Here is a 27650-nt window from a genome sequence, read left to right on the forward strand (position 1 = left end):
AATGAACAAAACCAGGTAATCTGAATTGGACTATAAGTAAGAAATAAAATTGTCCAGAAACAATTGTACTGATGTTAATGACTTATATTGGTCATACAGTTACAGAAGTTATGGTCTATAGCGCTATAGTATGTGACTGTAAAATAAATAAAGAAAAGACCAGAAACAGTGATTTGAGAAAGCACCTGCATGTTCTTATATGGTAACATGCAATCAAATTATGGATTATGAATTTTAAATGAAGTGGTTACAGAATGTTGGTCTTAATGCATTGGTGTTTTCAGGGGGGTGTACCAGTTTTTCAGGAAGTTTGATATTTTAACGTATGTCAACGTTGTGTTCTCTGATTGAATCTACCTATGTGCATTTATAATATGTTGCGTGAAATTATTTGAGGTTTTGATGAGTTATTCCACTTTTCAGTTTTAAATTCCATTTTGTCTTTTTTTAAATATCTTGTTAACTTGGCTGCCACAGACTGATAGAAAGAGGCCTGGCATGTAATAATTTAGTAATATGTAAAACCTGTTACAGTATGACTTGGTGTCAGTTTTAAATGATTGTCATTTGTTTTATAGGTCTAATTTTTAAACTGATGTTATTAGTAATTATTATTAATTAGTCATTTAGCAGACACTTTTATCCAAAGTGACTTAGAGACTAGAGGGGGAACTATGCATCACAACTGCTGCCACAGGGTCACTTACAATAAGACCTCCGAAGGATGGAGCACAAGGAGGTTAAGTGACTCGCTCAGAGTCACACACAGTGAGTCAATGGTTGAGCAGGGATTGAACCAGGAATCTCCTGGTAACAAGACCCTTTCTTTAACTACTGGACCAAAAAGCCTTCAAGCCTACCTTTCTGCTTGTAGTTGGGTAGCCTGTTTGCAGCCTTGTTTGAGAGGATCTCCCGGAACGGACTCCTGGTACCCAGGCTCGTGTTACCCAGGCTGACGCACATATTTTCATATGAGCAGTTTAGCTGGCTTGGACACGATGCTGTACAAGTAGTCAGGAGGCATTACTTAACTTCTCAAATTGCTGTCATGTCATCACAGAGTTTGGTAAAGTCCAGTTTCTGCAAATAACTGAGAAGTTATTACACCTTTTAACATGATTCTACTAAAAGTTGACCATGGCATTTAACTGTTGTGGCTGAAATATGTGTACTTTATTTTCAGTTTAGTCTCTAGTTGCCACTTATCACATGGTAATTCCATCCCCTGTCATTGATTCCTAACTATGAACAGTGCTGAAGGAACACTATGGCCCTTGGGCAGGCAGCACACTTTTTTTTTTTTAAGTTTTAATGTCTCTCCCTCTTGGAATTCCATTGAGGTCTGTGCAAGATTCAGTTCATTTACAGATCAGTTTCACCCCCATGACATTGGTATGTTCACCAGATGATACCATCCCCACTAATTAAGTACAGATGGCTAGATTCAGCAACTCTTTCAAGAAACAGTTTGCTGGTATCTTTTTTTTGACCTTTTCCCTTAGGGTGTGTTTATCATTATGTTAGATGGATTATGTGTGGTGTGTAATACATTAATGGATTCGCACACTTTATTTTTTCTTATTTGAATTTTTCTTTTTTTTTCCAAGAATAGCCTGGATTTTTTTTATATGAAATTGTTCCATGTATTAGTGAAAGTGAATAAAATAAATCATATTAAAATAAATGTTAATTGATTCAAGAAGTTTATTAAACTTTAACTGTGATGTACAAACACTGGGACCTCACCTTTGTGGTCTTGAAAGCTGGTGTTTGACCACATGCTTATAATCTGTAAGGCTAAATCAATAATTTTAGAAGCAATAACATTTCTAAATCGGTCCTCGCTGCCCCTGCAACTCTATTCTGTAAGTAAACAGGAACTACATGGGGTAGCCTATACACTACAGTGAATCAATAATTTTAGAAACAATACACCATTTCTACATCTTCCTCAGTTGTCCGACAACTCTCAGCAATCTATTCTGCTAGTAAGAAGGAGCTGTGATTTGGGTATGTGAACAGTGTATATTTTTGCAACCATTGGCAAGTCAAAAGGGGTATAAATGCACCCCATAAAATTAGAATGTGCCGTTTGAAAAGTATTTGGTATAAAAATAAAGTTAAACAATTCAAGTTTAATCACATGTAAGGATATCGCAAGATCTTAAAACATTTATGAGATGTGTTTATTTTAAACACGCTGGGTTGAATGTGCTCCTCTTCCGAGTGACAAAGAATTAATAAAGTCACCTCCCCTCTTATCCCTGGACTTTTGTAATACAACAGCCTTGCATTGAGTTTGTTATATTTAGGCTACAGTTGTGGAGGACTAATGCATTATAATAAATTAAAGTGATGAGGTTTTTTTTTTTTTTTTTTTTTTTTTTGTTAACATGGATAATTACCTAAAAGGCTGCATGTTGATTGGCTGACGCAGTTTTCACATTCTATAGGTCCAGGTGTTAAAGCTAGCAGTCAGACCCTGTAATGTAAAATAGATGTGTTTATTTGTATTATTTTTGTATTGTTGGTGTTGTTATTGTTTGGGTGTGTTATGTGTTAGTGTTAGGGTAGGTGATGCAGCACAACAGGGTGAAAGCACTGCCTCATGTTGGACATTTTAATATGTAAAACTGAAAGTATTAAGAAATATATACCTAGGTGTAATAATATTATTACCTTATCCTTAGTTACAGTTTTATATTTTCAGAGTACTATCTGTCATGTAAGCACTTGATGTATTGTACATTTTTGACAGATGTGGCCTTTACCAAGATATCCCATCAAAAATATCAAAATACATGTTCTTTTAAGCACCCACAAAAATGAGCTGTTCACAAATGAAAGGCTGGAGACACTTCTAGCATTAGCTGCAGCTTGCCAAACCCAGTGTGTTTGATGCAGAATATTTTAGGAGTGGAAGTAGTCAAACAGGCATTTTAGCAATTTATTTTTCTTGGATTTCTTTGTTATGTCTACAGTAATATGTCATATATGAAATCCTGACCCCCTCAGTGTAGCTACAGTAAATACAATTGTTATGGATTTCTTGCAGCATGGAATTTGTGTTTAAAGGTTTTTTTATTATGGTCAGCTGTAAGCTCAAAATTGTATTGCATTAACTGGCTCCTCTCACATAGCAATTCCACACCCATCTGATAAATGTGTGTGTGTGATATAATATATATATATATATATATATATATATATATATATATATATATATATATATATATATATATATATATATATATATGCATGCAATTGAAGGAGACTGATCAGATGCCCTCTTAACTGTTTATAGATGAATAGTTCCTGTTCTGCTCCCATAATGGTGCTGCCATAATTAATATCCTCCTGCTCAGGTCTGTTGTTGAATTTGGAAATGTGGTTCCATGTTCATACTGAACTTTTTAAACTGTTAAAAATGTATTCAATAAGCACTACTTTCTAATTTTGATGCAGCCATGGCATTTCTCTTTGATCACGGCAGGCTTGATTACAAAAAAAAAAAAAATACCAGGCCATCAGTAACAACATGTGTTTAAATTTTCATAAATCACACTAGGCCAATTGCAAAATATGGTGATATAGTACATTCACTTTCATCATAATGTTAGCACATTAAGGCTACTGTGGTGGGGGTAAAATAACCTAGGGAAAGAAGACTAGAAATACACACTAACTCAAGGTTGTGTTATTGTTAATGAATGATTTACAAAACAAAGGGTTGCACCATCCCATATGGTTTCCAGATTCCCACAGTTACTAAACAAACAAAGTTGATTATGTCCATCAATCTGTATTTAGATGACTAACAAAAAAAGATCCCAAAGTTTGATTCTTAAGTGTGAGACTGCAGTATACTAAAAGCTTTGATATTTTAAGTAGACATGTATGTTTTCAGAACAAAATAATAGCATCACACTGGAATTCCCTAACAGTTAGTTAAACATGAAACTGTTGGTTTTAAAACTGAAGTTCACACTGAAGTGCTGAACAGCATTGTTCCTTGGCAGCTCTCCTAGCCTTGGTAATTTGAGTATTTCTACTCAAAAAAAGAAACTAATTAGCCATGTTTATAAGAATCGGATGAACAATTCTCAAGAGAAAAAGGTTTAAGATCGGGTCAAAGAGTTAATCTAAATCATAAATCCTTGGAACTTTTATGAGTGTTCGGAAGTGTGCCTCCGTATTTAGTAAACATGTCTGTCCTTTACTTAAAGATGTTTTGCTGAATGTTTCATTACTCCACTCAAAAAATCAGATGAGAATGAGCAAGTGGATTTGGTGATCGTGTATCACTGGTTTTAAAATGTACTCCTCTAATTTTAGTCTATTACAGCCTGCCTCAGATAATGTATAATTTTGCAATTTTGTTGCATTATGTCACAAGGTTAGAAAAGTCAGACTAGACTTGACGCGCAAGCAGTGGCATAGTTGAGGGTATATGCAGGTAAACAGCGTTTACCCACTTTGAATTTGGACAATATATCGTTTACCCACTTCTCATTCTTTAGCTCCGCTCCACTCTTTGTAATTCTCGCTCTGCTCCCCAGCTCCAGACAAAATAAGCACGCTTCGCTAACAATGGCATTAAAAAAGATATATAATAATAAATAAATAAACTAGCTGTTTTTCCCCATTGTGTTGCCGATTGCAGATGAAAAGATGTCATGTACATTCAGAAATGACCAGCAAAGAAAAAAGCCAACACAAAGTGCTCAGAGAAGTTATCTAATTCAGTGTTTTCTCATTATTATTGTTTGGTACTGAAAAAATGCATACATTTCAAACTTTGCATATGATTTGCATCAAATTAACTTTATACAGGGTTTGTTTGTATCTGAATATCTCATAGGGAGCTCAAAGCAACCCACGAACACGTATGAGTGAGTCAATGGGGCTGTCGGACCACCATGTACTATTGTATGAACTATCCTTAAGACTGCAGAAAATATAAACTGTGTTCACAGAGCTTTATTGATGCATAACCATAGAACTGTATAAAAGCAATAACCGCAGACAGATGGACACACACACAGGTTATGTTTCTCACATTTTTATATGGCACAAATGTCAGCTCCAAAATCGGGAGAATATATATCATTATGAATTATAAAGTGCCACGACAATCGTATTGAATATAAAAGAAAAATAAAAGCTTTTTTTTTAAAAAAAAATGCAATTCTCAAGTCTGCAAAACATAACACTGCCTGTTTGAAACTGGAAAATGAATGGTTACCATGCACAGACATGATGCTGTATCTGAAAATGCTGTATCTGCATCTGTATTTGTCACCTTTTTCTATGACTCTTTTGTGCAAACTCCATGGCAGAATATATGCGCAGTTCTTCTCAGTCCTGCAATGGAGCGGGCTGGAAATGTCCACTGCAGTAACTACCCCGCTCTGGTCCCCCGCTCCATATACAATTGGCTCGCTCCGCTGTGCTCATACTCTCTGGGTGTTCCTGCGTGTGAGACTGACAGCTGAGACCTCAGTCAGAACTGTGGCGCGAGCAGAGGGCGTGGCCACTGGACTGTGTGTTCTATGATTGGTTGGTTATGTTCAGTTAATGTTTGTTGTTAGGCACGCTGGACCTGCATGGCGGTGCTAGTAACCTTCATCCTAGCCCGCAAAAGGACGCTCACAGAACTGTTCCTATAAAGCGCACCGTTGGGTCTGTGATTTTTTCATGTGAGCAGCACCTGAGAGTGGAAATAGATGTATGAAGGAGGGGGCTTTGGCTGGCTGAGAGACAATAACTGTTATTGTTTATCTGTTCAATCTATCTGTTGAACTCCACCAAATGGCCATTTACCCACTTTTTTTATTTACCACTAAGTCACTGGACATCACCCTCGTCCATTGTTAGAAGTGTGATTCCTAAAGTGTGGGAAGCTCTCACAACCTCAGTCCACTTTGTACTTGCCCTTGGGGTAGAATTTCTCTTTTTTATGTAGCAATTTATGCAAGGAAAATAAAAAATGTGCATCCATTATTTGAAAGTGTACCAGGTACATAGGGAATGAAAAATTGAATCTCTGTAATGAGAAGGAGCTGAGAGGTGCACTTAGGAGCAATTTTGGAAGGTTGTGTTTTGTTACATGAAATGACTCAGCTCTGAACTGTATAATGGAAGAAGTGAAGGCAGTTCTAGGCTATGGGGTACTGGTCAGTCTGTAAGGTCTGGGTTGTGTCAGGGTCTTTTTCACATTGATAAATGAGTAGTAATTGCATTCCCACTGAAGAAATAAAGACAGCAGCTGGCAGTTGGGTACCCATAAAAACAATGTGATGATAGATTTACTAAAGCATTTAAGGTATGCTTTTCTTTTTTCTTTAGATTTTTTAGAATAGTTGCAGCGTGCCTGCCAGTAGTTTTAGACTGTAGTGGTTTGTCAATTTTAAACTTCGTAAGTCAGGGCAGCAGTAATACAAGTTATGGTTGTAATAATAAAAACAATACTAGCATCTGTCATGGTGAATAATCTCAGAATGTTTGAAACAACGTGAAGCGCCTATATTAATAAGGGGATAGGCACACCTTCTCAAATGCAGCCACCAGATTTTTTTTTTTGTTTTTTTTTTTTGTGTGGCCACAGTTGCCCCCCCCCCCCAGTAGCCTCTCTTTTTAATCATCTTTTCAATCATATTTGTAAAGGTAACTACAATGCAGCTGTGTTGTTCCACAAACATACTCTGTTTTGAGCTCAAATACAATTCATTGACTGGTTTTTGCCTTCTGAAAATCATTATCTAAGCAAGTGAGGTATGTCCTTTCTATGACTTGCAGCAGTAGGAGGCTGTAAACAACATTTTAGTTCTGTTACTGTTTAAAGAGTAAGCAACAGAGTTCTGGAAAATAGCGTTACATGTCCCGAATTGTTGCTACAATGTTTAAATAACGTACCTGTAATTTCTTTTCATTGTTAACATCCTGACAACTTTTTAAAAATAGCCGCTCTAATGCACTGGGGTTTGACATCTGTCCTCTAAATCACTGCAGGAAAAAATAAAAACACAAAACAGGAAGTGCTCCGGCTTTTCTGTTCCATACCATGTAATGGATCATTGTTGCTGTGTTACCTGTTTGACAGTGTGGGCAATAATCCTTACACTATCAATACATAGAGTGTCCATTTTGAAAAGAGCTTTGAAACAGACTTTAAAGTTATGTATAAAAAGTTGTCAGGTTGTTGACAATCAAAAGAAAAATTCTAGGTACGTTATTAAACAGTTTTAGTAACACGTGGGGATGTGTAGCACGATATTTTTAGGAACCCCGTTACTTACTCTTTGCGATGTCTCTGTGGCAGGCTGGCGAGTGGAAAGAGGCCCAGAGACAGACTGCAGTTCAAAAAAAATAACTATTTTATTATAAATAAACACAAAAATGAAAGGGCACAAGGGCCAAAACAAAGCAATTTCAACACAAAGAAAGACAAAAAGCAAAACTTACAAAAATAACAATTTCCAGCTGGGCAATGCCTTCACTGGATTCAAACTTTCCAAGCAACCAAAAAAAACCCAACCTGCTTCCTCAGCTCCCTCTCTCCAAATGAGAAGCAGGGGCCTCCTTTTATATCAGGTGGCTGGGCGCTGATTGATCGTTAATCAACCTAATCAACTAATCAACCCCAGCCACCTGAACATAATAAACCCAGGCAGGTAGGGGAAGTTAACCCCATCCCTGCCAATTTAAAGGGCAGAGCTTTGCTCTGCCACACTCATCCTGAAAGAATAAAGTAAAATAAAAAACAAACAAAACATATTGCTTATAGCCTGTTTTGCCACCAATAGCACGCCCACCTGGAACTGTGGCTTAGCTGACGATTGGAAGATAGGCGTAATAGCTTATTAGTTTATACACTGGAACCATTGTCAGGGGTAACCACTAAAAGAAAAAGGTGTATAATATTAAACTAACAGTTTTATAACTTATTAATACATTTCCTTATTTTATTTTTCTGTATGGCTTTCTATTGAAGTTTTAACATGTTCACCGAGTTTAAGAATATAATGTTAAAATATAAGTAACGTCATTAATTAATTAATTTCAATGGTCAATGTGATACCTCAACAAAAATACGCTGAGCCGATAAAGAACCGTGTAGAACACACGTATGGTTGTACAGTAGTTCAAAGTAACATTGCAGTGAAATAGAAGGCTCTTTTTTAATGACTATCCCATTACCATTAAAGATGTACAGTAATAGAGATAACTAATAACTTACTCATGGTAATGTTGTATTTTACCTCTTGAAAATACATTTTACTCTGTGTTAAAATTAGAGGGTAAATTAATCCCTAAAACCTTATCTGAAGCGCTGTGTGTGTAGGCAAACTAGCATATATATATATATAGAAAGTCTACACCCCCTTGAACTTTTTTGGATTTAGGTCGGGGCTCTGACTGGGCCACTCAAGGACATTTACCTTTTTGTTCCTTAGCCACTCCAGTGTAACTTTGGCTGTGTGCTTTGGGTCGTTGTCATGCTGAAAGGTGAACTTTCATCCCAGTTTCAGCTTTCTTGCAGAGGGCAGCAGGTTTTCCTCAAGGACTTCTCTGTACTCTGCTTCATTCATTTTCCCTTCTGTCCTGACCCTGTCAATGAGAAACATTCCTATAACATGATGCTGCCACCACCATGCTTCACAGTAGGGATGGTGTTCTTTGGGTGATGTGCTGTGTTGGGTTTTCACCAAACATAACACTTTGCATTTAGGTCAAAAAGTTCTATTTTAGTTTCATCAGACCACAAAACTTTTTGCCACATGGCTACAGACTCTCCTGATTGTTTTTTTGCATACTTCAAACAGGATTCAAGGTGGGCTTTCTTGAGTAATGGCTTCCTTCTTGCCACCCTACTGCCAGATTTGTGGAGTGCTTGGGATATTGTTTTTACATGCACACTTTGACCAGTCTTGGCCATAAAAGCATGTACCTCTTGCCTGATCTAGGCAGGGTCTTGGTGGTGCCATACAACACCTTCCACTTCTTAATAATAGTCTTGACCGTGCTCCAAGGGATATTTTGAAATGTTTTATACCCATCCCCTGATCTGTGCCTTTCAACAACTTTGTCCTGGAGTTCTTTTGAAAGCTCCTTGGTGCTCATGGTTGCGTCTTTGCTTTGAAATGGGCTACCCAGCCGAGGGAACCTACAGGAACTGTTGAATTTATCCTGAAATCATGTGAATCATTACAATTTAACAAAGGTGGAGGCCACTTAACTTGGTGTGTGATTTTGAAGGTGATTGGCTACACCTGAGCTAATTTAGGATTGCTGTTACAAGGGGGGTGGACATTTATCCAACCAAGCTATTTCAGTTTTTATTTTTGTTAATTTTCTACAAATTTCTAGAATATTTTTTTTCACTTGAAAGTTGTGGGGTAGGATGTGTAGATAAATGGAAAAAAAAAAAACTTAATGCGTTTTAATTCCAGGCTATAAGGCGACAAAAGGTGAAAATTTTGAAAGGGGGTGTAGACTTTCTATAGGCTATGTGTGTGTGTGTGTGTGTGTGTGTGTGTGTGTGTGTGTGTGTGTGTGTATATATATATATATATATATATATATATATATATATATATATATATATATATATATATATATATATATATATATATATATATATATATATATAGCTTGCTTGTTTCCCTATCAGATACCGACGTCATAGAGTTGGAGGATGTCTTTGGACTGAATGGACAAGTTGAACACAAACGGGCGTTCCTGAAGCATCATGTACCCAGAAACATAAAGCTTGTGCTGATTGGCCATTCCATTGGGTGTTACATTATACTGGAAATGATGAAAAGGGATCCAGAACTTCAGGTAGGAATATGTTATATATATATATTGTAATACAGCAGGGAGGGGGTTAATATCCTCCCTGCAGAAAACATGTGCATATGCACATTTTTGTTAATTGTTTTATTATTAATTATCCCCTGCACCTGGTATCTATTTTTAAATTAAAACCAGGTACAGGGTATTTAAGAGAGGCAGCTAAACTGCTCTGCATTGCTGAGTAGAGGGAGACAGAAGGTGTGCTCTGTTTCTGAGCAGTCAAAAGTAAAGTACAGTGATTTGTGTTTGTGTGACAGGTAAACAGCTTAGCCGTCCTGTGAGTTAATTAGGTTCCTGTGTGTAGTAGTTAGTGCTCAAGAAAGAGCTAGGTGTTTGTTTTGTTTATTTTTGTTTGTGTTTTATTTTGTGTATTAAAAATAGCGCTTAAGCGTTTAAACTCCATTTCTGGTGTCCTGGGTTCTGAATTAAAGGGGCAACGAACCGTGAGAGTTGCGAGATCGATTACTATATATATATATATATTAGGGCTTTTGAGCAATGAAATTAATCGTCACGATTAATCTCACGATTAAAGAAATTCATCTTAGTTCATCTTGGTTCCAATTGCGTATTTAATTGATACAATTACTGCATCCATCTTATTCAAGTTTGTGTTATTACTGGTGGTATTATTCTTTTAAATTTCTTCTTATTACCTATAAGGTCTTAGATGGTCTTGGACCTTCTTATCTTCAAAATCTGCTGACCTCATGTGTCCCTGGTCGTTCCCTGAGATCGGAAAATGCTAATCTTCTGACAGTCCCTGCAATTCAGAGCAAGAGTATTTAGTTATAATGCCCCTCATCTTTAGAACTTGCTCCCGATTCGTATCAGGAATGTTAGTACAATTAAATCATTTAAATCCTGTCTGAAAATGTATTTGTTTGGGTTTGTTTATTTGTAGTTGGATTATATATTAGATGCATGCTTTTTTATATTCCTTTTGTAAAGTGTCCTGGAATGCTTGCATGAAGAGCGCTATATAAGTAACATTTGTACTGTATTGTCATTATTATTATTATTATTATTATTATTATTATTATTATTATTATTATTATTATTATTATTATTATTATTATTAATAGTGTTGCCCCTTCTTTATAGCTTTATATTTATTTACAGAGAATTATACAGAAACATTTCAGCATTTGCTGTTAAATTGTTTGAACTGACTGCTAAATCACAATGGAGTCAGTTTATTACTCACCTTGATGCATTTCAAATTTTGAATTTTTTATATATATATAATACACTGTCAGACCTGCTGATGCGATCACCTTTATTTAGCAACCAACTGGTCTAAGGACCACTTTCCTCCCAATGATATTTGTGCTTTTATTTAACTGTATGAAGTGACCACCTGTCGAACGCATACCAGCGACCATAATTCTTTACCCAGCTACGGACTATATTAAGTATCCTTACACAGCGCTGTTGTTATAAGAAAACGATGATTTTAAATGGTACGTCCTAAATTCATAGGAATACGGTAACCATTTTAGCAGTCTGTTATCCGTAATCAATAAAAAACAACAGCGGTCTGTTGTAAAGGAAGAGATAATGTGGAGAAACAAAAGGTCCTCCCTAGATGACATAATCAAAGTTATTAAACTTGTAAAGAGAAACAAAAGGTCCTCCCTAGATGACATAATCAAAGTTATTAAACTTGTAAAGACAGTAAGTGCAAGAAAAGCAATGGCTGGGAAGCTTATTGTTGTTGTTAAGAGTATTATTATTTTTCTTTCCACCAACAAAACCTTCAAAGTTGAAAAAAATAAAAACTGTTGAATGAAAACTCTTGAAATTTCCGAATTGTGGATGCCAATGGGAACTAATGTCCACAGCTGAATGAAAGCGATTGGTCACATGTTTTGACAGCCATATTAGTTCAGTGGTATGACGGCTATGTTGGATAACCTAATTAACACACAAATGTCTTCTCCAAAACCACTAATCTGATCGGAGCAAAACTTGGCATACATGATCTAAGTATGGTTTTCTTCCTTTGTTTGGACAAATAAAGTTGCCACAGAAAAAAAAAAGAAAACATGGCTGCCATAGGCCAGTCAAATTTCAGCATTTGCTCTAGTTGTATGTACTGCGCATAAAATGAACACTGTTGAACAAAAACTTTTGAAACTTCACAGAGTAGGGTTTAAAACTGAGTGAATGGAAACCAATGGAATGCAACCAATCAAAATGCTTAAATTTTACAACAACTCCTTTGGTCCTTATCTGTTACCAATAAAGACTGAAAATTAGCATTACCCTTTCTCTTGCAATATTACCGAACATATGTCTATAACAAAACCCTTGTTCGACATGTATGACTACGTCAACTTTATTAAGGGAAGCACCCCAAATCTAAATACAGCAATACACTGTAATATATCAAACACACTTGATCAACAGCATGCAGTATAACGGCTATATCACCAGTAGAATAATAAACGCAATAATAATCACAATAACAGGCAATTCAATATGACAGTGAGGGTCTCACCCTCACAATCGCATTGCTGTGTCTTGAACCTTTCGGCACACCATACTTCAATCCCGGCCCGGCAACACTAAATTGAGTGTCTGAGTGCAGTTATTGTTTAAATAGAAAGTTAGTCACTGAACTGCATAATGGAGCAAAGCACTAAAAATGAATGGGCTTTTTTGTTTGTTTGTTTGTTTGTTTGTTTTTTATGTTCTGACGGCTCACTGGACAGAAAGATGAAAAAAACTGCATAATATGTAAAGCATACCAATTTTTCTTGTTAGTTTGCAGTTTTTGGATATGATGACAACGTTTCTTTATGTTCTTTTCACAATTAAGTTTCCTAGAAATGCTTACTATAGCTACATGTTTATAACTGTGTGTGTGTTTGTGTGTGTGTGTGTATCCCCATCCAGAATCACATTTAAAAATACATATCCTGTTTATTGTGTTTTGTGGTCTCTGTATGCTGCTGATCAAGCTTGAACTGTACAACTTATTGTGTTGGTTGTTTTTGTCATTTTTAGATTGTTGCCCCTAGTAAATTTTAGTGACAGTCTCAGTGGGTACATTTCCTGGTTTAAATAAATACAGTACATAAATAAATACATTTTTTATTATTTTATTTACAGTCAAGGATACTAATAATTATAATAGCATCAGTAATAAGACAAATTTAAATTAGATGGATTTAGTAATTGTATCAATTTAATATGCGAATAAAACCGAGATTAATATATATCTTGACTTGGTGCTTAACTGAACATCATGTGCAAGCAGCATTTAGAAAGAAATTGAAGAATTAAAATACACTTAATGCACTGATTTTCTTTCTTTTTTTTTTTGAGACTAAACTTGTGTACAATTTCAACTACAGAAGTAGTGCCTGGCAAATTCAAATGATACTAATGTTTTTAAACAACCACCAGATATTTTGGGGCCTATTTTGAAGTAATTGCAAAGGCAGATTTATTGCTAGATTTAAGTTGTTGCATTTGTTTGTATTCCTCTCAGAAAACTGACCTTTGGGTTTGTTACAAAATAAGGTCCTTTATGCTTACTGAAACTATGTTTTAGAAAGATTGTTTACTCTTTTTGAGGAATTTGTCTAGACAGCTCTGAGCTGCCACTTCATGGGAAATATTACAAACAAAAAACACAGCCTGCTGTTATGTCATTCTGTGCCCTTTGTTCGGATGTAGAAAGACAGTTGATTTTAAACAGAATTTTGCATGTAATGTCAATAAAATTAGGTTTTAAAAAAAATATGGTGTGTTTTTTTTGGCAACAAAATGTAGGTAGTTGAGCTTCATTCTGTCATGTAGTTGCTGCAGACTCAACCCTAACCTGCTCATTACTGTACTTCGGGTCTCATATTTTTGACCATTTAAGTAGGTTCTCATTAAGTATAGTTTCACAGTTCCCAGGTTGCCTACCTCTGTTATATTTGAAACACATTACCTTTAAAACATAAGCTTGCATTTTTAGTATCTGAAGTAACAATGGCCCCAGCATCAACTCTGTACACCTGGTCTAATAGATGTTAACATTAAAAATGCTGGCTGGAAAACTGAAGACATTTCCATTCTGGGTTATGTGAACCAGAAAACAGCACAAGGCCTGGCATGGTGCAGCATATAGCATATTGTGTTTGTAATATAAAAAGCTCTGCTCCAGCCACATTGCTTTGTTCAAGTTTGTTTGCTGCCAAGAAACAAATACAAATGATTTTGTCTTATAAAATATGATGTGTGATAATAAGAAACTCCTGTTCCCCTTACCCTGGTTATTTATTTTGGAATAATGGATTCCCTTATGGTTATGGGCACATAGGTATCGTTCACATGGCTGGTTTATTCACATGTACATAAAGGACTTGAGTTCGCTGTACTGTAGGCAGCTGGAATTGGAGTCTCAGAATTATTATGTTTGTGCCATGCACCCAAAACGTTTCTTGGAGGAAGGAACTGGTTGTGACTACTGTAATTTCTGTGAAGTTGGTGTGCAGTCAGATCAGTTTGAATTATCTTGATTTACTTTGCAAAAAATAATAGTTTAACAGTATGGCTGACAACTACTGTAGGTGAAACAGTTTTAGATTAGTTTCTCTGAGTTGGAACAGATAAATGCAGAAAAACTGGGGCCCGGAGGTGTGTTGCCTGTTTGTTGTCCCCTTGCTTACTACTGTAAATAACTAGGTATCCCGGTGTGCAATACTGGTGAATCAGTAGATTTTGTGGTGAACTGGTCTGTAAATCGCAACTAAAAAATAAACAATTTTTGCTTCGTAACTGAGGTGAGTTATGGCCACTTTCTCTTTCTGTATTTTCGATAGTGTAATTGGCTTCTGTCATTACTTTGGATAAAACATCTCTCAATACCTTAATTTAAAGGGCATTTCCATGAGATTGTGGTATTTAGTGTGAAAATGTGCCAAGCCTGTCTTCTCTTCAGTATAAATTTCACTGTGTATTGTTGTACTGTGATCACAGCTAAGCAGGCATAATGTACCGTAACAGATGAGTGATAAAAACCTAATCCTCACAATAACATGTCAAACATCATATGCCTCCTCGTGCTACTTTCTGATCTCCATAATGCTTGGTTATCCAATTTCACTGACTCAGTTCTGAGAAGAGAACCGAGATTCTGCATTTGCTGAGCACAGGAACAAAAGTAAAAAATAAAATAAGAGATGATCTTAAGTGTCCGGTTCCAGCTTGTAATTGCACATAGCCCAAGGGTCGGTAAATGTATGCTTAAGTGCTGCAAAGGTGATCCAAAGGAGAAAAGAATTATGAAAACAATGGGTACCACTGATTCATGAACAATGGTAAAGAATTGGGTATGTAATGTCTTACACTCTTAGAGGAATGGAACGTTGTCTTTGTTGGGGATGTAATGATTAAAGATTCGATGCAGGAACACTTCGCATTCACTACCGTAGGGCCTGTCTTCACTCACTGCTTTTTAAATTTGGTAGTAGCCCAGAAACTTTTGACTGGGAGAATGAAGTTTCTGACTACATGTCTTAACCCCCTGCTGTTACCTGCTCCTTTTTGATGTTGAGTTTTAAGGGACTCAGAACATATACAACAGGTTTCGCTATTTTCGTTTCTGTCTAGCTAAGTGGACAACATGCTATGTGGAGATAATCGGAAAGTGCAAGTATGATTGACACCCGTTTAATTTGCTATGATTTTCCTTAGCTTGGAAATTTCTGTCCCAGCCACACTTGGTCAGCTGCTGTCAGAAGAAAAGAATACATTTACTGTTAACATGTTTCAATAAAGGACTTGGCCTAAGTTATGTTTGACTAATTTGTTATATGCTTATTTTCCTGGCACTACCAAGTTTTCTCTTGGATTATATGACTTTGCTTATTATTGGTAAATTACTAATTTCCTGTGTATTTGTAAAGCACTTCAGCAAAGATACTAATAGAACATTTTTAACATGGTGCAGGAGATGCTCCAATATTTGTGCTACTGAATAATTAATTAGTTTAAGATCTGCTATTATTAGTCTCACAGTCCAGACAGGACCCCCCTATCCACACCTGTATGTGACTGAGACCAGCTGAAAGGAATTCTAACCCTGAAAAGCCTTCATCAGATGTGGATTTCTGTTCAGCTTTGTCTGGGCAAAATTTGCATGCACTTAGAGAGAACTGGGGGGGGGAGGGAGCACAAACACTTCATTATTATTCATGGCCACTGTACACTGTGGACATAGACCTCTGATTAATAGTTTTCAGTGTTTTCTTAAAAGCTGTTTAAACATAGCTATAATAATATATGGTTAGGCTCGTATCCATGTGATGTGAATGACCACATTTTTTTGTTTTTTAAATACCTTTTCAGTACCTACCAATTGGTGTCTCTCGTGATTAACAATTACACAGCTTGTATGCTAATCCAATAACAAGACCAGGTGCCTGTTATGATTGCCTGAATTGCCCAGTGCCAATTGTGTCAACCTGTTAGGTTTTTTTGTGAATGTAGGGTACTGTCCACTGAGGTATAATTTGACACCAGCAACATTTTCGTTGAGAACTATATGAGATTCCAACCCAGACTTCCTGAGGTGAATGTCAGCTTTAATAGCTTTCACCAAGGCATTTAAAAATGTAAAATGAATTGTCTGCTCTAGTTGTGTGCTTTTCTTTCATTTTTTCCTTGGGGGTGGGGGGGTGGTGGCTCGGTTTACTATGTTCTCTAATGTCCGCAATAAAAATGAAGAGAAGAGCTTTGTCACCACCTGTGAACTGTTTCCTACAAGCTTTCCCATTTCCCATTGTGAGCAGCAGCCAATAAAGTCCTGCAGATTTTTTGTGTTAAGGGGTACTGGCTATTTGTACTGCTTTATTTTGCACAACATAATATCTGTGGTTGAAAGCTGTCTTGAAAAAAAGAAAATTACTGCAATTTTCAGTAAATCATATTGCATACTTGTATATCTGTTTAGTAGAAGTAGAATGTGACACTTGACAGTATTGCATCCAAAAAAAAACATACTGCAAGACTGAAGTTTTGAGTACACAGAACAAGCCTCTGTGATTATCTGTTGCAGGTGAGAACATTGTTCATTGACTTCTGAGTGACAGGTTTATTTTTCCAAACTGAAGAAATTAGTGGGAACCAAATTCAGATACAAATAAACATTGTTAATGGTGCGAACTAAGTGCAAACTAAGTGATGTTATTACTGGGATTAATATACTGTAGAAAAACTAACACAAAGTCAGTGCTGAGAGCAATGGTGCTGGAGCTGGGTCAACATGATCCAATGTAAGTGAATCAACAGGGTTTCCTTTAAAATACCCCAAGACTGAGCAGCATATGATGAAGTAGATTATGAGTGGTCCTAAAAAGAGCTACTAAAATAACACCTATATGTCCTTTTGCACCCTTTGTAAGTCTTATTTCTTATCACTAAATGCCCCTCAAAAGTTGTTGTAATGTACTGTGTGGCCATGCTGTATGTGTGGATCAGGACAGATATTGTATGTAATAAGATGAGGTGGAACACACCTGAGCATGGAGTGGACAACATTTGTAGGGTTTTCTGAGATTTCTTGCCAGACAATTGCGTCCTTCAAGTCGATTGAAGTGCAGAGATTTAGAAGGTCAAGGCAATCCTATATGAATATTAAGACAGATCCAGGTTAGCCTGCAATGAAGTGCATCATTTATTTTCTGAAGGTGATGGGTATGCTCTATTAATTCAGAGGCGTGAGGAACTATTTCAGTAGCCCAGGTTGCTGGCTGTCCCAAAACTGAATTTCAAACCCATCACGACTGTAAGTAATCAATCTCTCTCTCTCTCTCTCTCTCTCTCTCTCTCTCTCTCTCTCTCTCTCTCTCTCTCTCTCTCTCTCTCTCTCTCTCTCTCTCTCTCTCAGGATGTAGAAAATGCACTTTACCCAAAGCCACTTTAGAAACATTAAAGAAAAAAAAAACTGAAATATTAAAATATTGAAGAAAATGTCAGGAAAAACCTTTTCAGGTAACTGACAGTCTATTCATTTTTTTTTTACAATCATTCTGCAATATCCATGTCTTCCTCTCTACTTCAACCTCCTCCACTTTACTAGTCTCATAAATGTCACTGTTCATGGATTGAATCATCTCAGCTGATGGCTGAAAGGTGTAACACACCTTGGCCTGTCGTAATCCAAACTTCACATTCAGTAGCTGCTCAACTGTGCTTGTCAAGGAGATGATTGCGCAAGTCAGTTTTAACCAAGTTTACTTGACTAAATACCTACTCAACTTCAGCGCTAGCATGAGGTAGTGACAGTACAGTCATCATGAAGTCTGCCAACTCTGCAGTCAGAAGTGTACCGGCTGCATTTCTCAAACCCCCAACCTTGATTCAATATACTTACGGCAGCTAGCTACTCCTCCTCAACAGGAACATTAAGACATTAAGTTGTGGCAGTAACCACCACTGATCATCAGTTGGCTGTGCCTTGCCTTCACAAATGGTAGGGCATCTTTCCAGCAAAAGTAAGCAAGACACAGAACTATCAAATTTACCTGTAAGTGACAGGCTTAGTAGTTCTAGCTCGTTTGCTATAGGTGCATGTTGTCAACAGCACGCTTCATGTACTCTATGCCAAGATAAACAGACTGTGGCATGAGTAGGGTCAACTGTGACACATCCTTTTACCAGAAATCAGCTGTCTTCTGTGTACCAGGGGAGACTGCGCTTATCAGAGTATGCAGAAGATCCAGCAGAATTGTTGTTGACTTAAAGTGGTCAGTATTTCCCTGCAGCGCTACATTAGCCGCTGTGATCTTTCCTGGCCAGTAGCTGAGGTCTGTATAGTACAGGTAGTTGCAGGGGTTCTTCGTTTCTTTCACCACTCTCTCCACTGATGCTATTTTTTCTTCTGGGATAACTAGCTGGAAGTAATCAGTTAAGTCTTCCCACTGCTCACACAGCCTATGTACACAAGCAACTAGGGGCAGCCATCGAGTTAAGAAAGAGTAACTTTTAAATATAATATCAATTATAATAATATGATATTAATACTAGTTCTGTTTTCATGCATTTCTTTTAAACATGCAGTGTTACTAGAGGTTTAAAAAAAGAAATGTACTCACTCCCTGCTAAAGTGGTTAATACATAGCAATTGACAACAACAGGGTTGCGCACCATATTAATTTCTGGTAATAACTGTTAATAATTAATAACTGTTTGCTCTACTCCATGATTGCTCCAAGGCTCCAACAGACTCTTCCCAACTCTAATTTTGGAGCACGGAGCATATTATGGGGACACTGGGCATGTCTCTTTTGGAATACGGGTAAGAAAACAAATTGCCTCCCGTCAGTGATCAGAGTGAGGACACCCGAGTCCACTAAGCAGACATCTTGAAAATACCTGTGAGCGAGAGTTTTAATTTATAAGTGTACAAATTTGTCAGGATAGTAACAACAACAAGAAAAATTTGATATATTATTTAAATAATTGTAGCAACACATGGGGAATTATCACACTATATTTTTCAGAATCCCGCTACTTAAGCAATGTCATTATTTTTTTCTTCTTTTGGTCAGACAGCATAGGTAGACAAATATTCTGAACCTCATTGAATATTTTCAGAATATTCAGGTCCCTGTATCTCTGGAGCTGGTTATGGTAAGTAAAGCTGGTATATGAAATACATATACCCTTCACTCCAAGCATTTGTAACTCTCTAGATTACTTTAATCAGGATTTATAAAAGTATACAGTAGATTTAAAAAATATTAATAAAAAAATCACTACCAGAGCGCGGGCATGAATCCCACTTCTAGCTCAGTGGTTCCGTTCATGTGGAAGTTGAAATGCTAACATCCTTTAATATTAATCTAAAACAATGTTTAGTAGGATTTTTCTCTGGGCTTCCCAGACATTCCACATGCAAAATGTTTTATTTTTACATTTGTTTAATTCAGCAATCCTTGCATGTTAAACGGTAGGGTTAGTAGATAACTTGATGTTTGTACTCTTTAATATAGTTAGCATTTTTTTTATTTATTTTTTTTTATTATTGGTAAAGCTTATATGGACTGATTATCAAATAAGCAGGGATCCTAGTTTTCCGCAATAAAAAAATTAATTATCCGATAAAAAACAATACACATCAGCGTTATTCTGCAAGTAAAATAACTGTAGTAATAATCAGACACTAAAGATAGTATTCATTCATTCATTCATTCATCTGGATGGCTATTTCCAAACTACGACCCGATCTTGTTTTCGGCATCTTTAAACAGCGAACAAGATACTGAAGTAAACTGCACCCTATTCAACCTTGATTCTACAGTGCACCTCATTCAACTGTGATTCTACAGGGCACCCTATTCAACCTTGATTCTACAGTGCACCTCATTCAACTGTGATTCTACAGGGCACCCTATTCAACCTTGATTCTACAGTGCACCTCATTCAACCGTGATTCTACAGGGCACCCTATTCAACCTTGATTCTACAGTGCACCCCATTCAACCGTGATTCTACAGTGCACCACATTCAGCCTTGATTCTACAGTGCACCCCATTCAACCTTGACCACTGTACACCAGAAGCAGTTTTATTGAACAAGTATGTTTGCGTAAATGTAAAACAAAATTGCCTGTGTTGATGATTATATATGAAAAGTATATCAGACAAACAAAGAAAGCCTTGCATGTTTTTTGCCATGTTGTTCCGCAGCAAACAGATTCATGGGATCCCTGATGATGAGGAAGCTAGCTCTTTACACTTGTGAGGTGTTTCAGGAACATGTTACATGGTCATATGAACAATAAGAAAAACAGGTCCTTTTCACTGTACACCAAGAAGTAACCCCAAGCAGAAGAATAGCCCCAAAGAACAGGATGTGGAAGGGTTGAATCATGACAAAACAAACACATATTATCTCCCACAGAATGCTATCATAATATGTAGGTACTGTACAGTAGATGTTTTCGTGTAGTTGCTGGACAGATACATTGTGGTCTACATTGCTGTGTACTGAATAATACTACTTTTCTGGCGATACAATTTTTTTTTTTTTTTTAAATCCAGTTTTCTTGAAATTAAAGAACTAAATCCAATTTATTGCATATAAAAGTAATTGTCTATTTTTTATGTTCTTGCCAGAGCTGAGTTTTTATTTATCATAATGTTTTATAGACATGTCATATTGTTGTTATTGCTGTTAACACATTTTAATAAAAGTGTTTTTGGCAGAAGTGAAATGAAATTTCTAGTAAACGTCAAGTAAATAAAGTGCTGTTTGACAGACACAATGCACTGGAGGCTGTGGAGAAAAGGCTCTAATTTAGAGAACTATTTGAATGGAGATAAAGTTCCCTGGAGGATGATTATAGCAGTGTGTTTTTACAAGCTGTATTTGAGAGCCCAAGAAATACAAATGTTTCGAAAAATGATTTACTCAAGTTAGATATAATATATTAGATATATATATAATATATATATATATATATAATATATATATTATATATATATATATATATAAGTATTTGCCCCCTGTCTGATTTTCTGCATTTTTGCACATTTTTCACATTGAATTTGGTCAGATTTTTTTGTGGGTTTTAGTAGTATATAGAGGGAGTCTGAGAGAAAAAATGACACCAAAGTTTGGTGCTTCTTTCATTTATTTGGTGTGCAAGGTAATCAAACAGGCAATCTTCAGGTGTGAAAAAGTTTTTGCCCCCCCCAGTTAACTCAGCCTGATTAAAGGGATAATTAGGGTCAGCTGGTTGAATACTTTGGTTAACAGTCAGCCCTGCCCAATATAAGTCTGACTAACTTTGGCCCTTACCATCAGAGTGAAGTTGTCAGCACATAAGTTCTAGAGGCACATCATGCCATGATCAAAAGAAATTCCTGAAGACCCCGGAAAAAAGTTGTTGATGCCTACCAGTCTGGAAAGGGTTACAAAGCTATTTCTAAGGCTCTGTAGCTCCACCAAACCACAGTCAGAGCCATATTGTCCAAATGGAGAAAGTTTGGAACACTACTGAATCTTCCCAAAAGATGATTCTTCCCAACCTCAAAGGTGTGCAAGAACTATCTGGCGAAGAAGGAAAGTGAAGGACAACTCAATCTAATGACCTGGCCTGCCCAGTCTCCAGACCTCAATCCCATAGAACTTGTATGGGACGAACTGGACAGAAGAGTCAAAGCAAAGCTACCCACAAGTGCCCTACATCTCTGGGAATTGCTGCAGAAGAGCTGGGAGGACATGTTGGGTGATTTCCTGCTGAAACTTGTTAAGAGAATGCCTTGTGTTTGTGAGGCTGTTATTAAGGCAAAGGGTGGCTGTTTTGAGGAATCTAAGATTGAGACAATTTTCCATTTTCTTGAACATTGCTTTGATACTCCTTATGTTTTGTGTATTGTAACGTGTTTTCATGGGATATTCAAGTATTTACAGAAACGTATGCGACGTCAATTATGAAAAAAACCTAGTTTCCAGCAAATATACTCAAACTTTTGACTGGTACTGTGTGTGTGTGTGTGTGTGTGTGTGTATATATATATATATATATATATATATATATATATATATATATATATATATATATATATATATATATATATAGTGTTTAGCCATTCCAACCTGCCTAGAGTAAAGTTATGTGTTTGAATAAACTGATTTGACCTTGCGATAGTGTGTGCAGACTGGTTTTAACCAAAATAAATAAAAAAATTCAGGAAAATCGCATGCTGTATAAAATATTGTTCATCTGTCTGCACCTTTTGTATTGTGAGTGCAAGTTTTATCATAGATTTATAAAGCAATAGCTTGACAGACTAACCATTACAGTTGTTTTTTTTTTTTTTTTTTTTGTGATTTCTATACCTAAATATAAGGCTATTTTATTTGAATCTTCTGTCTGTTGTATGATAGGTGTCTCGTGCAGTGTAATGTATTTGAAAGTTATGTTTATTGTCGACAAATTGGAATGCAGTGTCACACAGATCATATTTTGTGGATAAATACCTAAATACTGTACATTTATCTTGTAGCAGACTTGTAGTCGAGTCCTCAAACCTTGAGTCTGAGTCGCAGGTCCTTGAGTTCGAGTCTCGAGTCCAAGTTCTTGAAACAAACTCAAGTCAATTTTCATTTAACTAGTGGGAGTAGTGGGGGGAACAGTTTACCTAACGAAGGTTCTCTGATATCCATCAGGAAAAAGGCACAAATAATAAACAATTAAAATACAAAAAAAAAATTTCAATGTATTTCTTCTAGGTAGATTATTCTATTTGCATGCCTTTTTAAACTTGTCTGTCACAATCTTCTTTTCTTTTGGAATTTGAATACTATTATGATGCACCTGAAGTTTATAGATAGGCTTTAAGTTCAAGTTTCTGGACGTTGTTTTTCACTTTGATAGAAGCCGTGATCTGGACTATAGAGCCGGTGTAGTGTTAGAAAGTGGTACGTCATCAGAATGTGGTATGCGTACCACAACTTGACTCGTATAATGGCAGAAAGTGGTACAATGTCAGATTGGAAGTTGTCATATTTTGGTACATGTGCAATCAGTTGCAATCTGATGGGTGTTTTCCTATTGTCTAAAGAGGTACAGTTACCATTAATTATACATAATTTTTTTGCAAACTTAAAATGGCAACAGACAATTTCTCTAAAAAGAAAAATAAAACTATTCGTGAGAAGTCCACTGCAAAGTTGCACAAGTGAAAAAATAATGTACAAGACCCAATGTATTGCATGTGATATTCGTCTACTATTTTCTTAATGGTGGAAAAATATGATAAATTACATTAAAAACGACATAAAAAAGACTAGAAAAAAATGATAAATTAAATTTAAAAAATATGAAAGTCCGAAAACTGCATAACGTACCATATTTGAATGGGCGCTTCCCTGCTTTCTTAGTGGAAGTTGTTTAGACATGCGCGAGCAAGCACAGTGCGCTGAGTACTACTGCACAGGTAATAAATTAAAGTTAGTTTCACCTCTGACTATAGCATCTACTTTGACTTCAATTCAGGTAAAATCTGCAAACCTGATTTAGACTTTGCCAGAACTGTATATACTGTGTTCTTAAAAAGTAAATTTAGTATAATTTTTATTATTTGTTTTGCAAAACAGAAAGGTTATGTTTCACTTTGATTGCGTTTGCAGTTTTATTAAGTCTGTAATACAATGATGCATTTCCAAGATTGTGCTTCAGTTCATTTGATTTCAGATCATGTATTTTTTATCTTTTCTCTTTTACACAAAAACATTATATTTATGCATTTCCAAGTAGCGACTTGTGGCCAGAATGTTTGGGTGTTCACACCTCAGATGCAGGTGAGGGAGTGGGTTGGTAATCTCAGTTGTAGAAGCACAGTCCAGCCTTATTGATGTGCCAGTGTCACGTGAGAGGGGGAAAAGAAATGCACAAAACGCACATCGCCCAGAAGGGAAGCCCACTTTAACCAGCCACCCCTGGTATTTACCCTTTGTGTAGGTTCATAATGGAACAAAAAAATGACGTTCACAGACAGATTTCTAGGTTGACGCTACACAGCATGTTGTTAATGTGTTTTTCCCGCATCCATAATAAATTATTTCCATTTTGGTAAATTAAGTGGTATTAAGTTGTTCTGTTATTTATTTAATTTTTTTTTTTTTTTTGCGATCAATCAGTCCTACTGTCCTATCAGTCTGATATATCTGACTGTTTGACTGAATTTGCCAGGTGAATTTATTGATGTTTTTTGCAAACACTGATTGCGTGTGCTGGGAACGAGTTTAGATTACAAGCAAAGCACAGAATATTTACTGTCTGATATGAATTAAGAAACTCTGAAAGTATGATTATAATTTATATAATTATTATTTTTTATTCGTTTTTGTTTTCAGTAAACTCAAAATGTAATTATGTATTTTTCCAGAATGCAGTTTTAGAATTGTGTTTCTACAGTGCTTAAAAAACTTAGAACACAATTTAAAGTAGTAAAAAGAAATACGTACTTACTTGCTTACGTCATTTATTCCTTATAGAACTTAATGCAAAAGAGAAAAAAAACTTGGTCTGCGATAGTTGCAGATAGGTTTCTGTGGGGGGGATGTTTACTAGTTGGATTTGTGTGTGTGTTTGGGGGGGGGGGGGGGGGGGGGGGGTCACCTACCTTGCACCTACGGCTGCAACCTAACTTGCTTCCAATTTCTTAGTTTTACTTTTATTGTCTGCAAAGACAACAGGGCTAACCAGTGATTGGATAATATTTTGTTGGGTGGGTTTTTATTGTGCACAGGTTTCCTAGTAACTGTAATATTATTTGTGTAATAGAAAATTAAAAAAAGGACTTGTCATTAATACCACTGAGTCAGAGTCGAGTCCCAGTCTTTTGCGGCCGTGAATCATTTCCGAGTCCCAGACTCGAGTCCTACAAGTTTGCCATGTAGTGATATACTGTTTAGTAGAGCATTAAAATTAGCCTTTGACCTTTTTATACCTTTGCAGGCAATCTTTGACTATCAGCTTTCTTATTCTGACATTTCATTCAAAAGCACCAAATAACTAAATAATGAAGAACTGAAGAACTTTTTTTTTTTTTAAATAGTCCCAGCAGTGTTTTAAAATACATTTTAAGAAATCAAACATAAAACAAAAAGTTGGTTTGTATACTGGACTAAATCCAACCATATATTTTGCTTTCCTTTGCCAAGAAGGTTTTCTTTCAGAAAACCAGCCGCTTCCTTTTGGATACATTCTTCAGCCCACTGGAGATGAACTGTTTCTCATCAAAGCTGCTGCTTTACACATCAAAGATCACCTGCGTCCCATGTCAAACATTCTTTCACCTCTGAGAGACCGACTTTTTGGCCTACATTGCTTATTGTTTGCCAGAATCCTTAAATAAATGTTGTTAAGAATTTCCATGCAGTAGCTGCTTTTCTGTACACATACTGTTTTATTGTAATTGTTATAAAAAACAAAATACTAAATTTATTGTGTATCTAACCATTGCAAAATGCTATGCAAGGCTTAAGTTTCTATGTTACGCATGACGTCAAAGTTAACGCTGCTTGTCAAGAGCTTTTGGTTTGTCTTTAAATCAGGCTTCAACAACCAATCAGGGAGAGTTTTATTTAGTTGTAGCCAATACAGCAAGTTTGAAAATGAAAGTAAAGTCAGATAGATAAAATGCTAGACGACTGAGTTTTATTTTTTTGTTTTCTGTAGGGATCTGAAAAAAAGCAAAGAAAGTTTTTTCTATGTTTTTCAGTATATGAATATATTATGTTAAATATGTTTTTGCTATTAATGTGATGTTGTGCAATGGCTGGAAAGTTACAGTTTCCCCCAATAAAATGTAATTGAAAAGTACTGTCTCCATTGTAATTTATGAGATACATTTTTTTGTAACACATGGAATAATGCATGCCAGGTTCAAATGAACTGTGTGGAATGCTCTAAAATGTTGCCTGAAAGTAGTCAGGGTGACACTGGCTAGAAGGGCTTACTTTGATGTGGGAATAACACCAGAAAATCTTGTCTGTTTTTTCGTCCACAGTTCCTTGGATACTTGTTCTGCACAGCTGTGTTAATAGAATAGATTCTCTTGACCTCACTGATTTGTGCTTGCAGGTTCCAGCGTGCAGCCTAAATAAGAAATTTTGATTAATGTGACATTCTGTCAAATTTAGGCTGTAGATCACCATTAAGTGCATCATTATGTTATCTTTGAAAAATGTAGTGGGTTTCACCTGACAGATGATAGCTTTTTATTTCTGCCAGGGCAACAAATGAAAAAATAAACGTATGCATGGGTGGCTATTTGAAATATATCAGTGCAAGTTTTATATTTGACAGACATATATATTTTCACACTGTTTAAAAGAACCCGCAATGCAGAATGTTAAGTGCACTAATAAACTGTAATGTGTATATGTGTTTACAATAGGAGATGTTTAACTTGTATGGTGTTGGAACTCTGTCTTCAAATATTATCTCTTAGTTGACTTCTCTACAATATCATTGTATCTGTTTCTAGGTGATTGTCAGATAATATTATGAAGAAAATTTCTTTAAAGAGTAAATAGCTTTAATTGTTTCTTTATTCTGGCCTAACTTCCCTGTTATCTTATGGTGTTTGAAATAATTCTGAGTGGTTCAATATCATTTTTCTCTAAATCAGCTGTCTGAAGAGCCAAATCTCTGCTAGCCCTACACACAATGTTTTTTTTTTTATTTATTTTTTAATCATACCTATATTAATATTATTAATTATTTTAACATTTCACATCAACTGTGTTAACTGCTACTCAGAACCTTATTGGTGAACAATCATGAGTGTATTGGAGCTTAAAGTGTTATAGAACACCCAGCAAAGTTTGAAAGAAATGCATTACATTACATTACCTTTGCTGTGTCCGGTTGTGTTATATTGCCGACTATATATTTTAATCACACTTCATGGGTGAAAAATTCGCTAAACATCTAATCGTAAGCATTCACTAAAAGAAAAAAGAAATGTCTTTGTAAGTATAGCAGTGCATTCGGATCGCGCTCCCCCCTGCAACATTGCTAGTTTCTTGTTCCCACAATATGCCTCTCATTTCACTCAGAACACCATCATTGTTGCAGGGGGGAGCATGAACTGGATACACTGCGATGTTTAGAAAAAAAATATCTTTCTCCTTGCAAACATTCCAGAGTGAAAGTTTCTCAAACTGCACTTTAACCATCCACCAGCACAGACAGTAAACAGTCATTTGTTTGCAGCTGCACACTTCCTTGAGCCAGGAAGAATAAGAGGTGTGAACTGAAAGTTTGACAG

The 27650-nt window shown here is 36.2% G+C and overlaps 1 protein-coding gene across 3 annotated transcripts in view; it reads left to right on the forward strand.

Annotated features, from left to right (window-relative positions):
• ldah (lipid droplet associated hydrolase) overlaps positions 1-27650 on the forward strand; it is a 99883-nt gene that overhangs the window by 42013 nt on the left and 30220 nt on the right. For all 3 annotated transcript variants that reach the window (XM_041253395.1, XM_041253396.1, XM_041253394.1), the window contains one exon: positions 9674-9843. In XM_041253395.1, the coding sequence (XP_041109329.1) occupies positions 9674-9843 (170 nt within the window). The remainder of the gene's footprint in view (positions 1-9673; positions 9844-27650) is intronic.

Source organism: Polyodon spathula, chromosome 6 (assembly GCF_017654505.1).
Source record: "Polyodon spathula isolate WHYD16114869_AA chromosome 6, ASM1765450v1, whole genome shotgun sequence".
NCBI lineage: Eukaryota > Metazoa > Chordata > Actinopteri > Acipenseriformes > Polyodontidae > Polyodon > Polyodon spathula.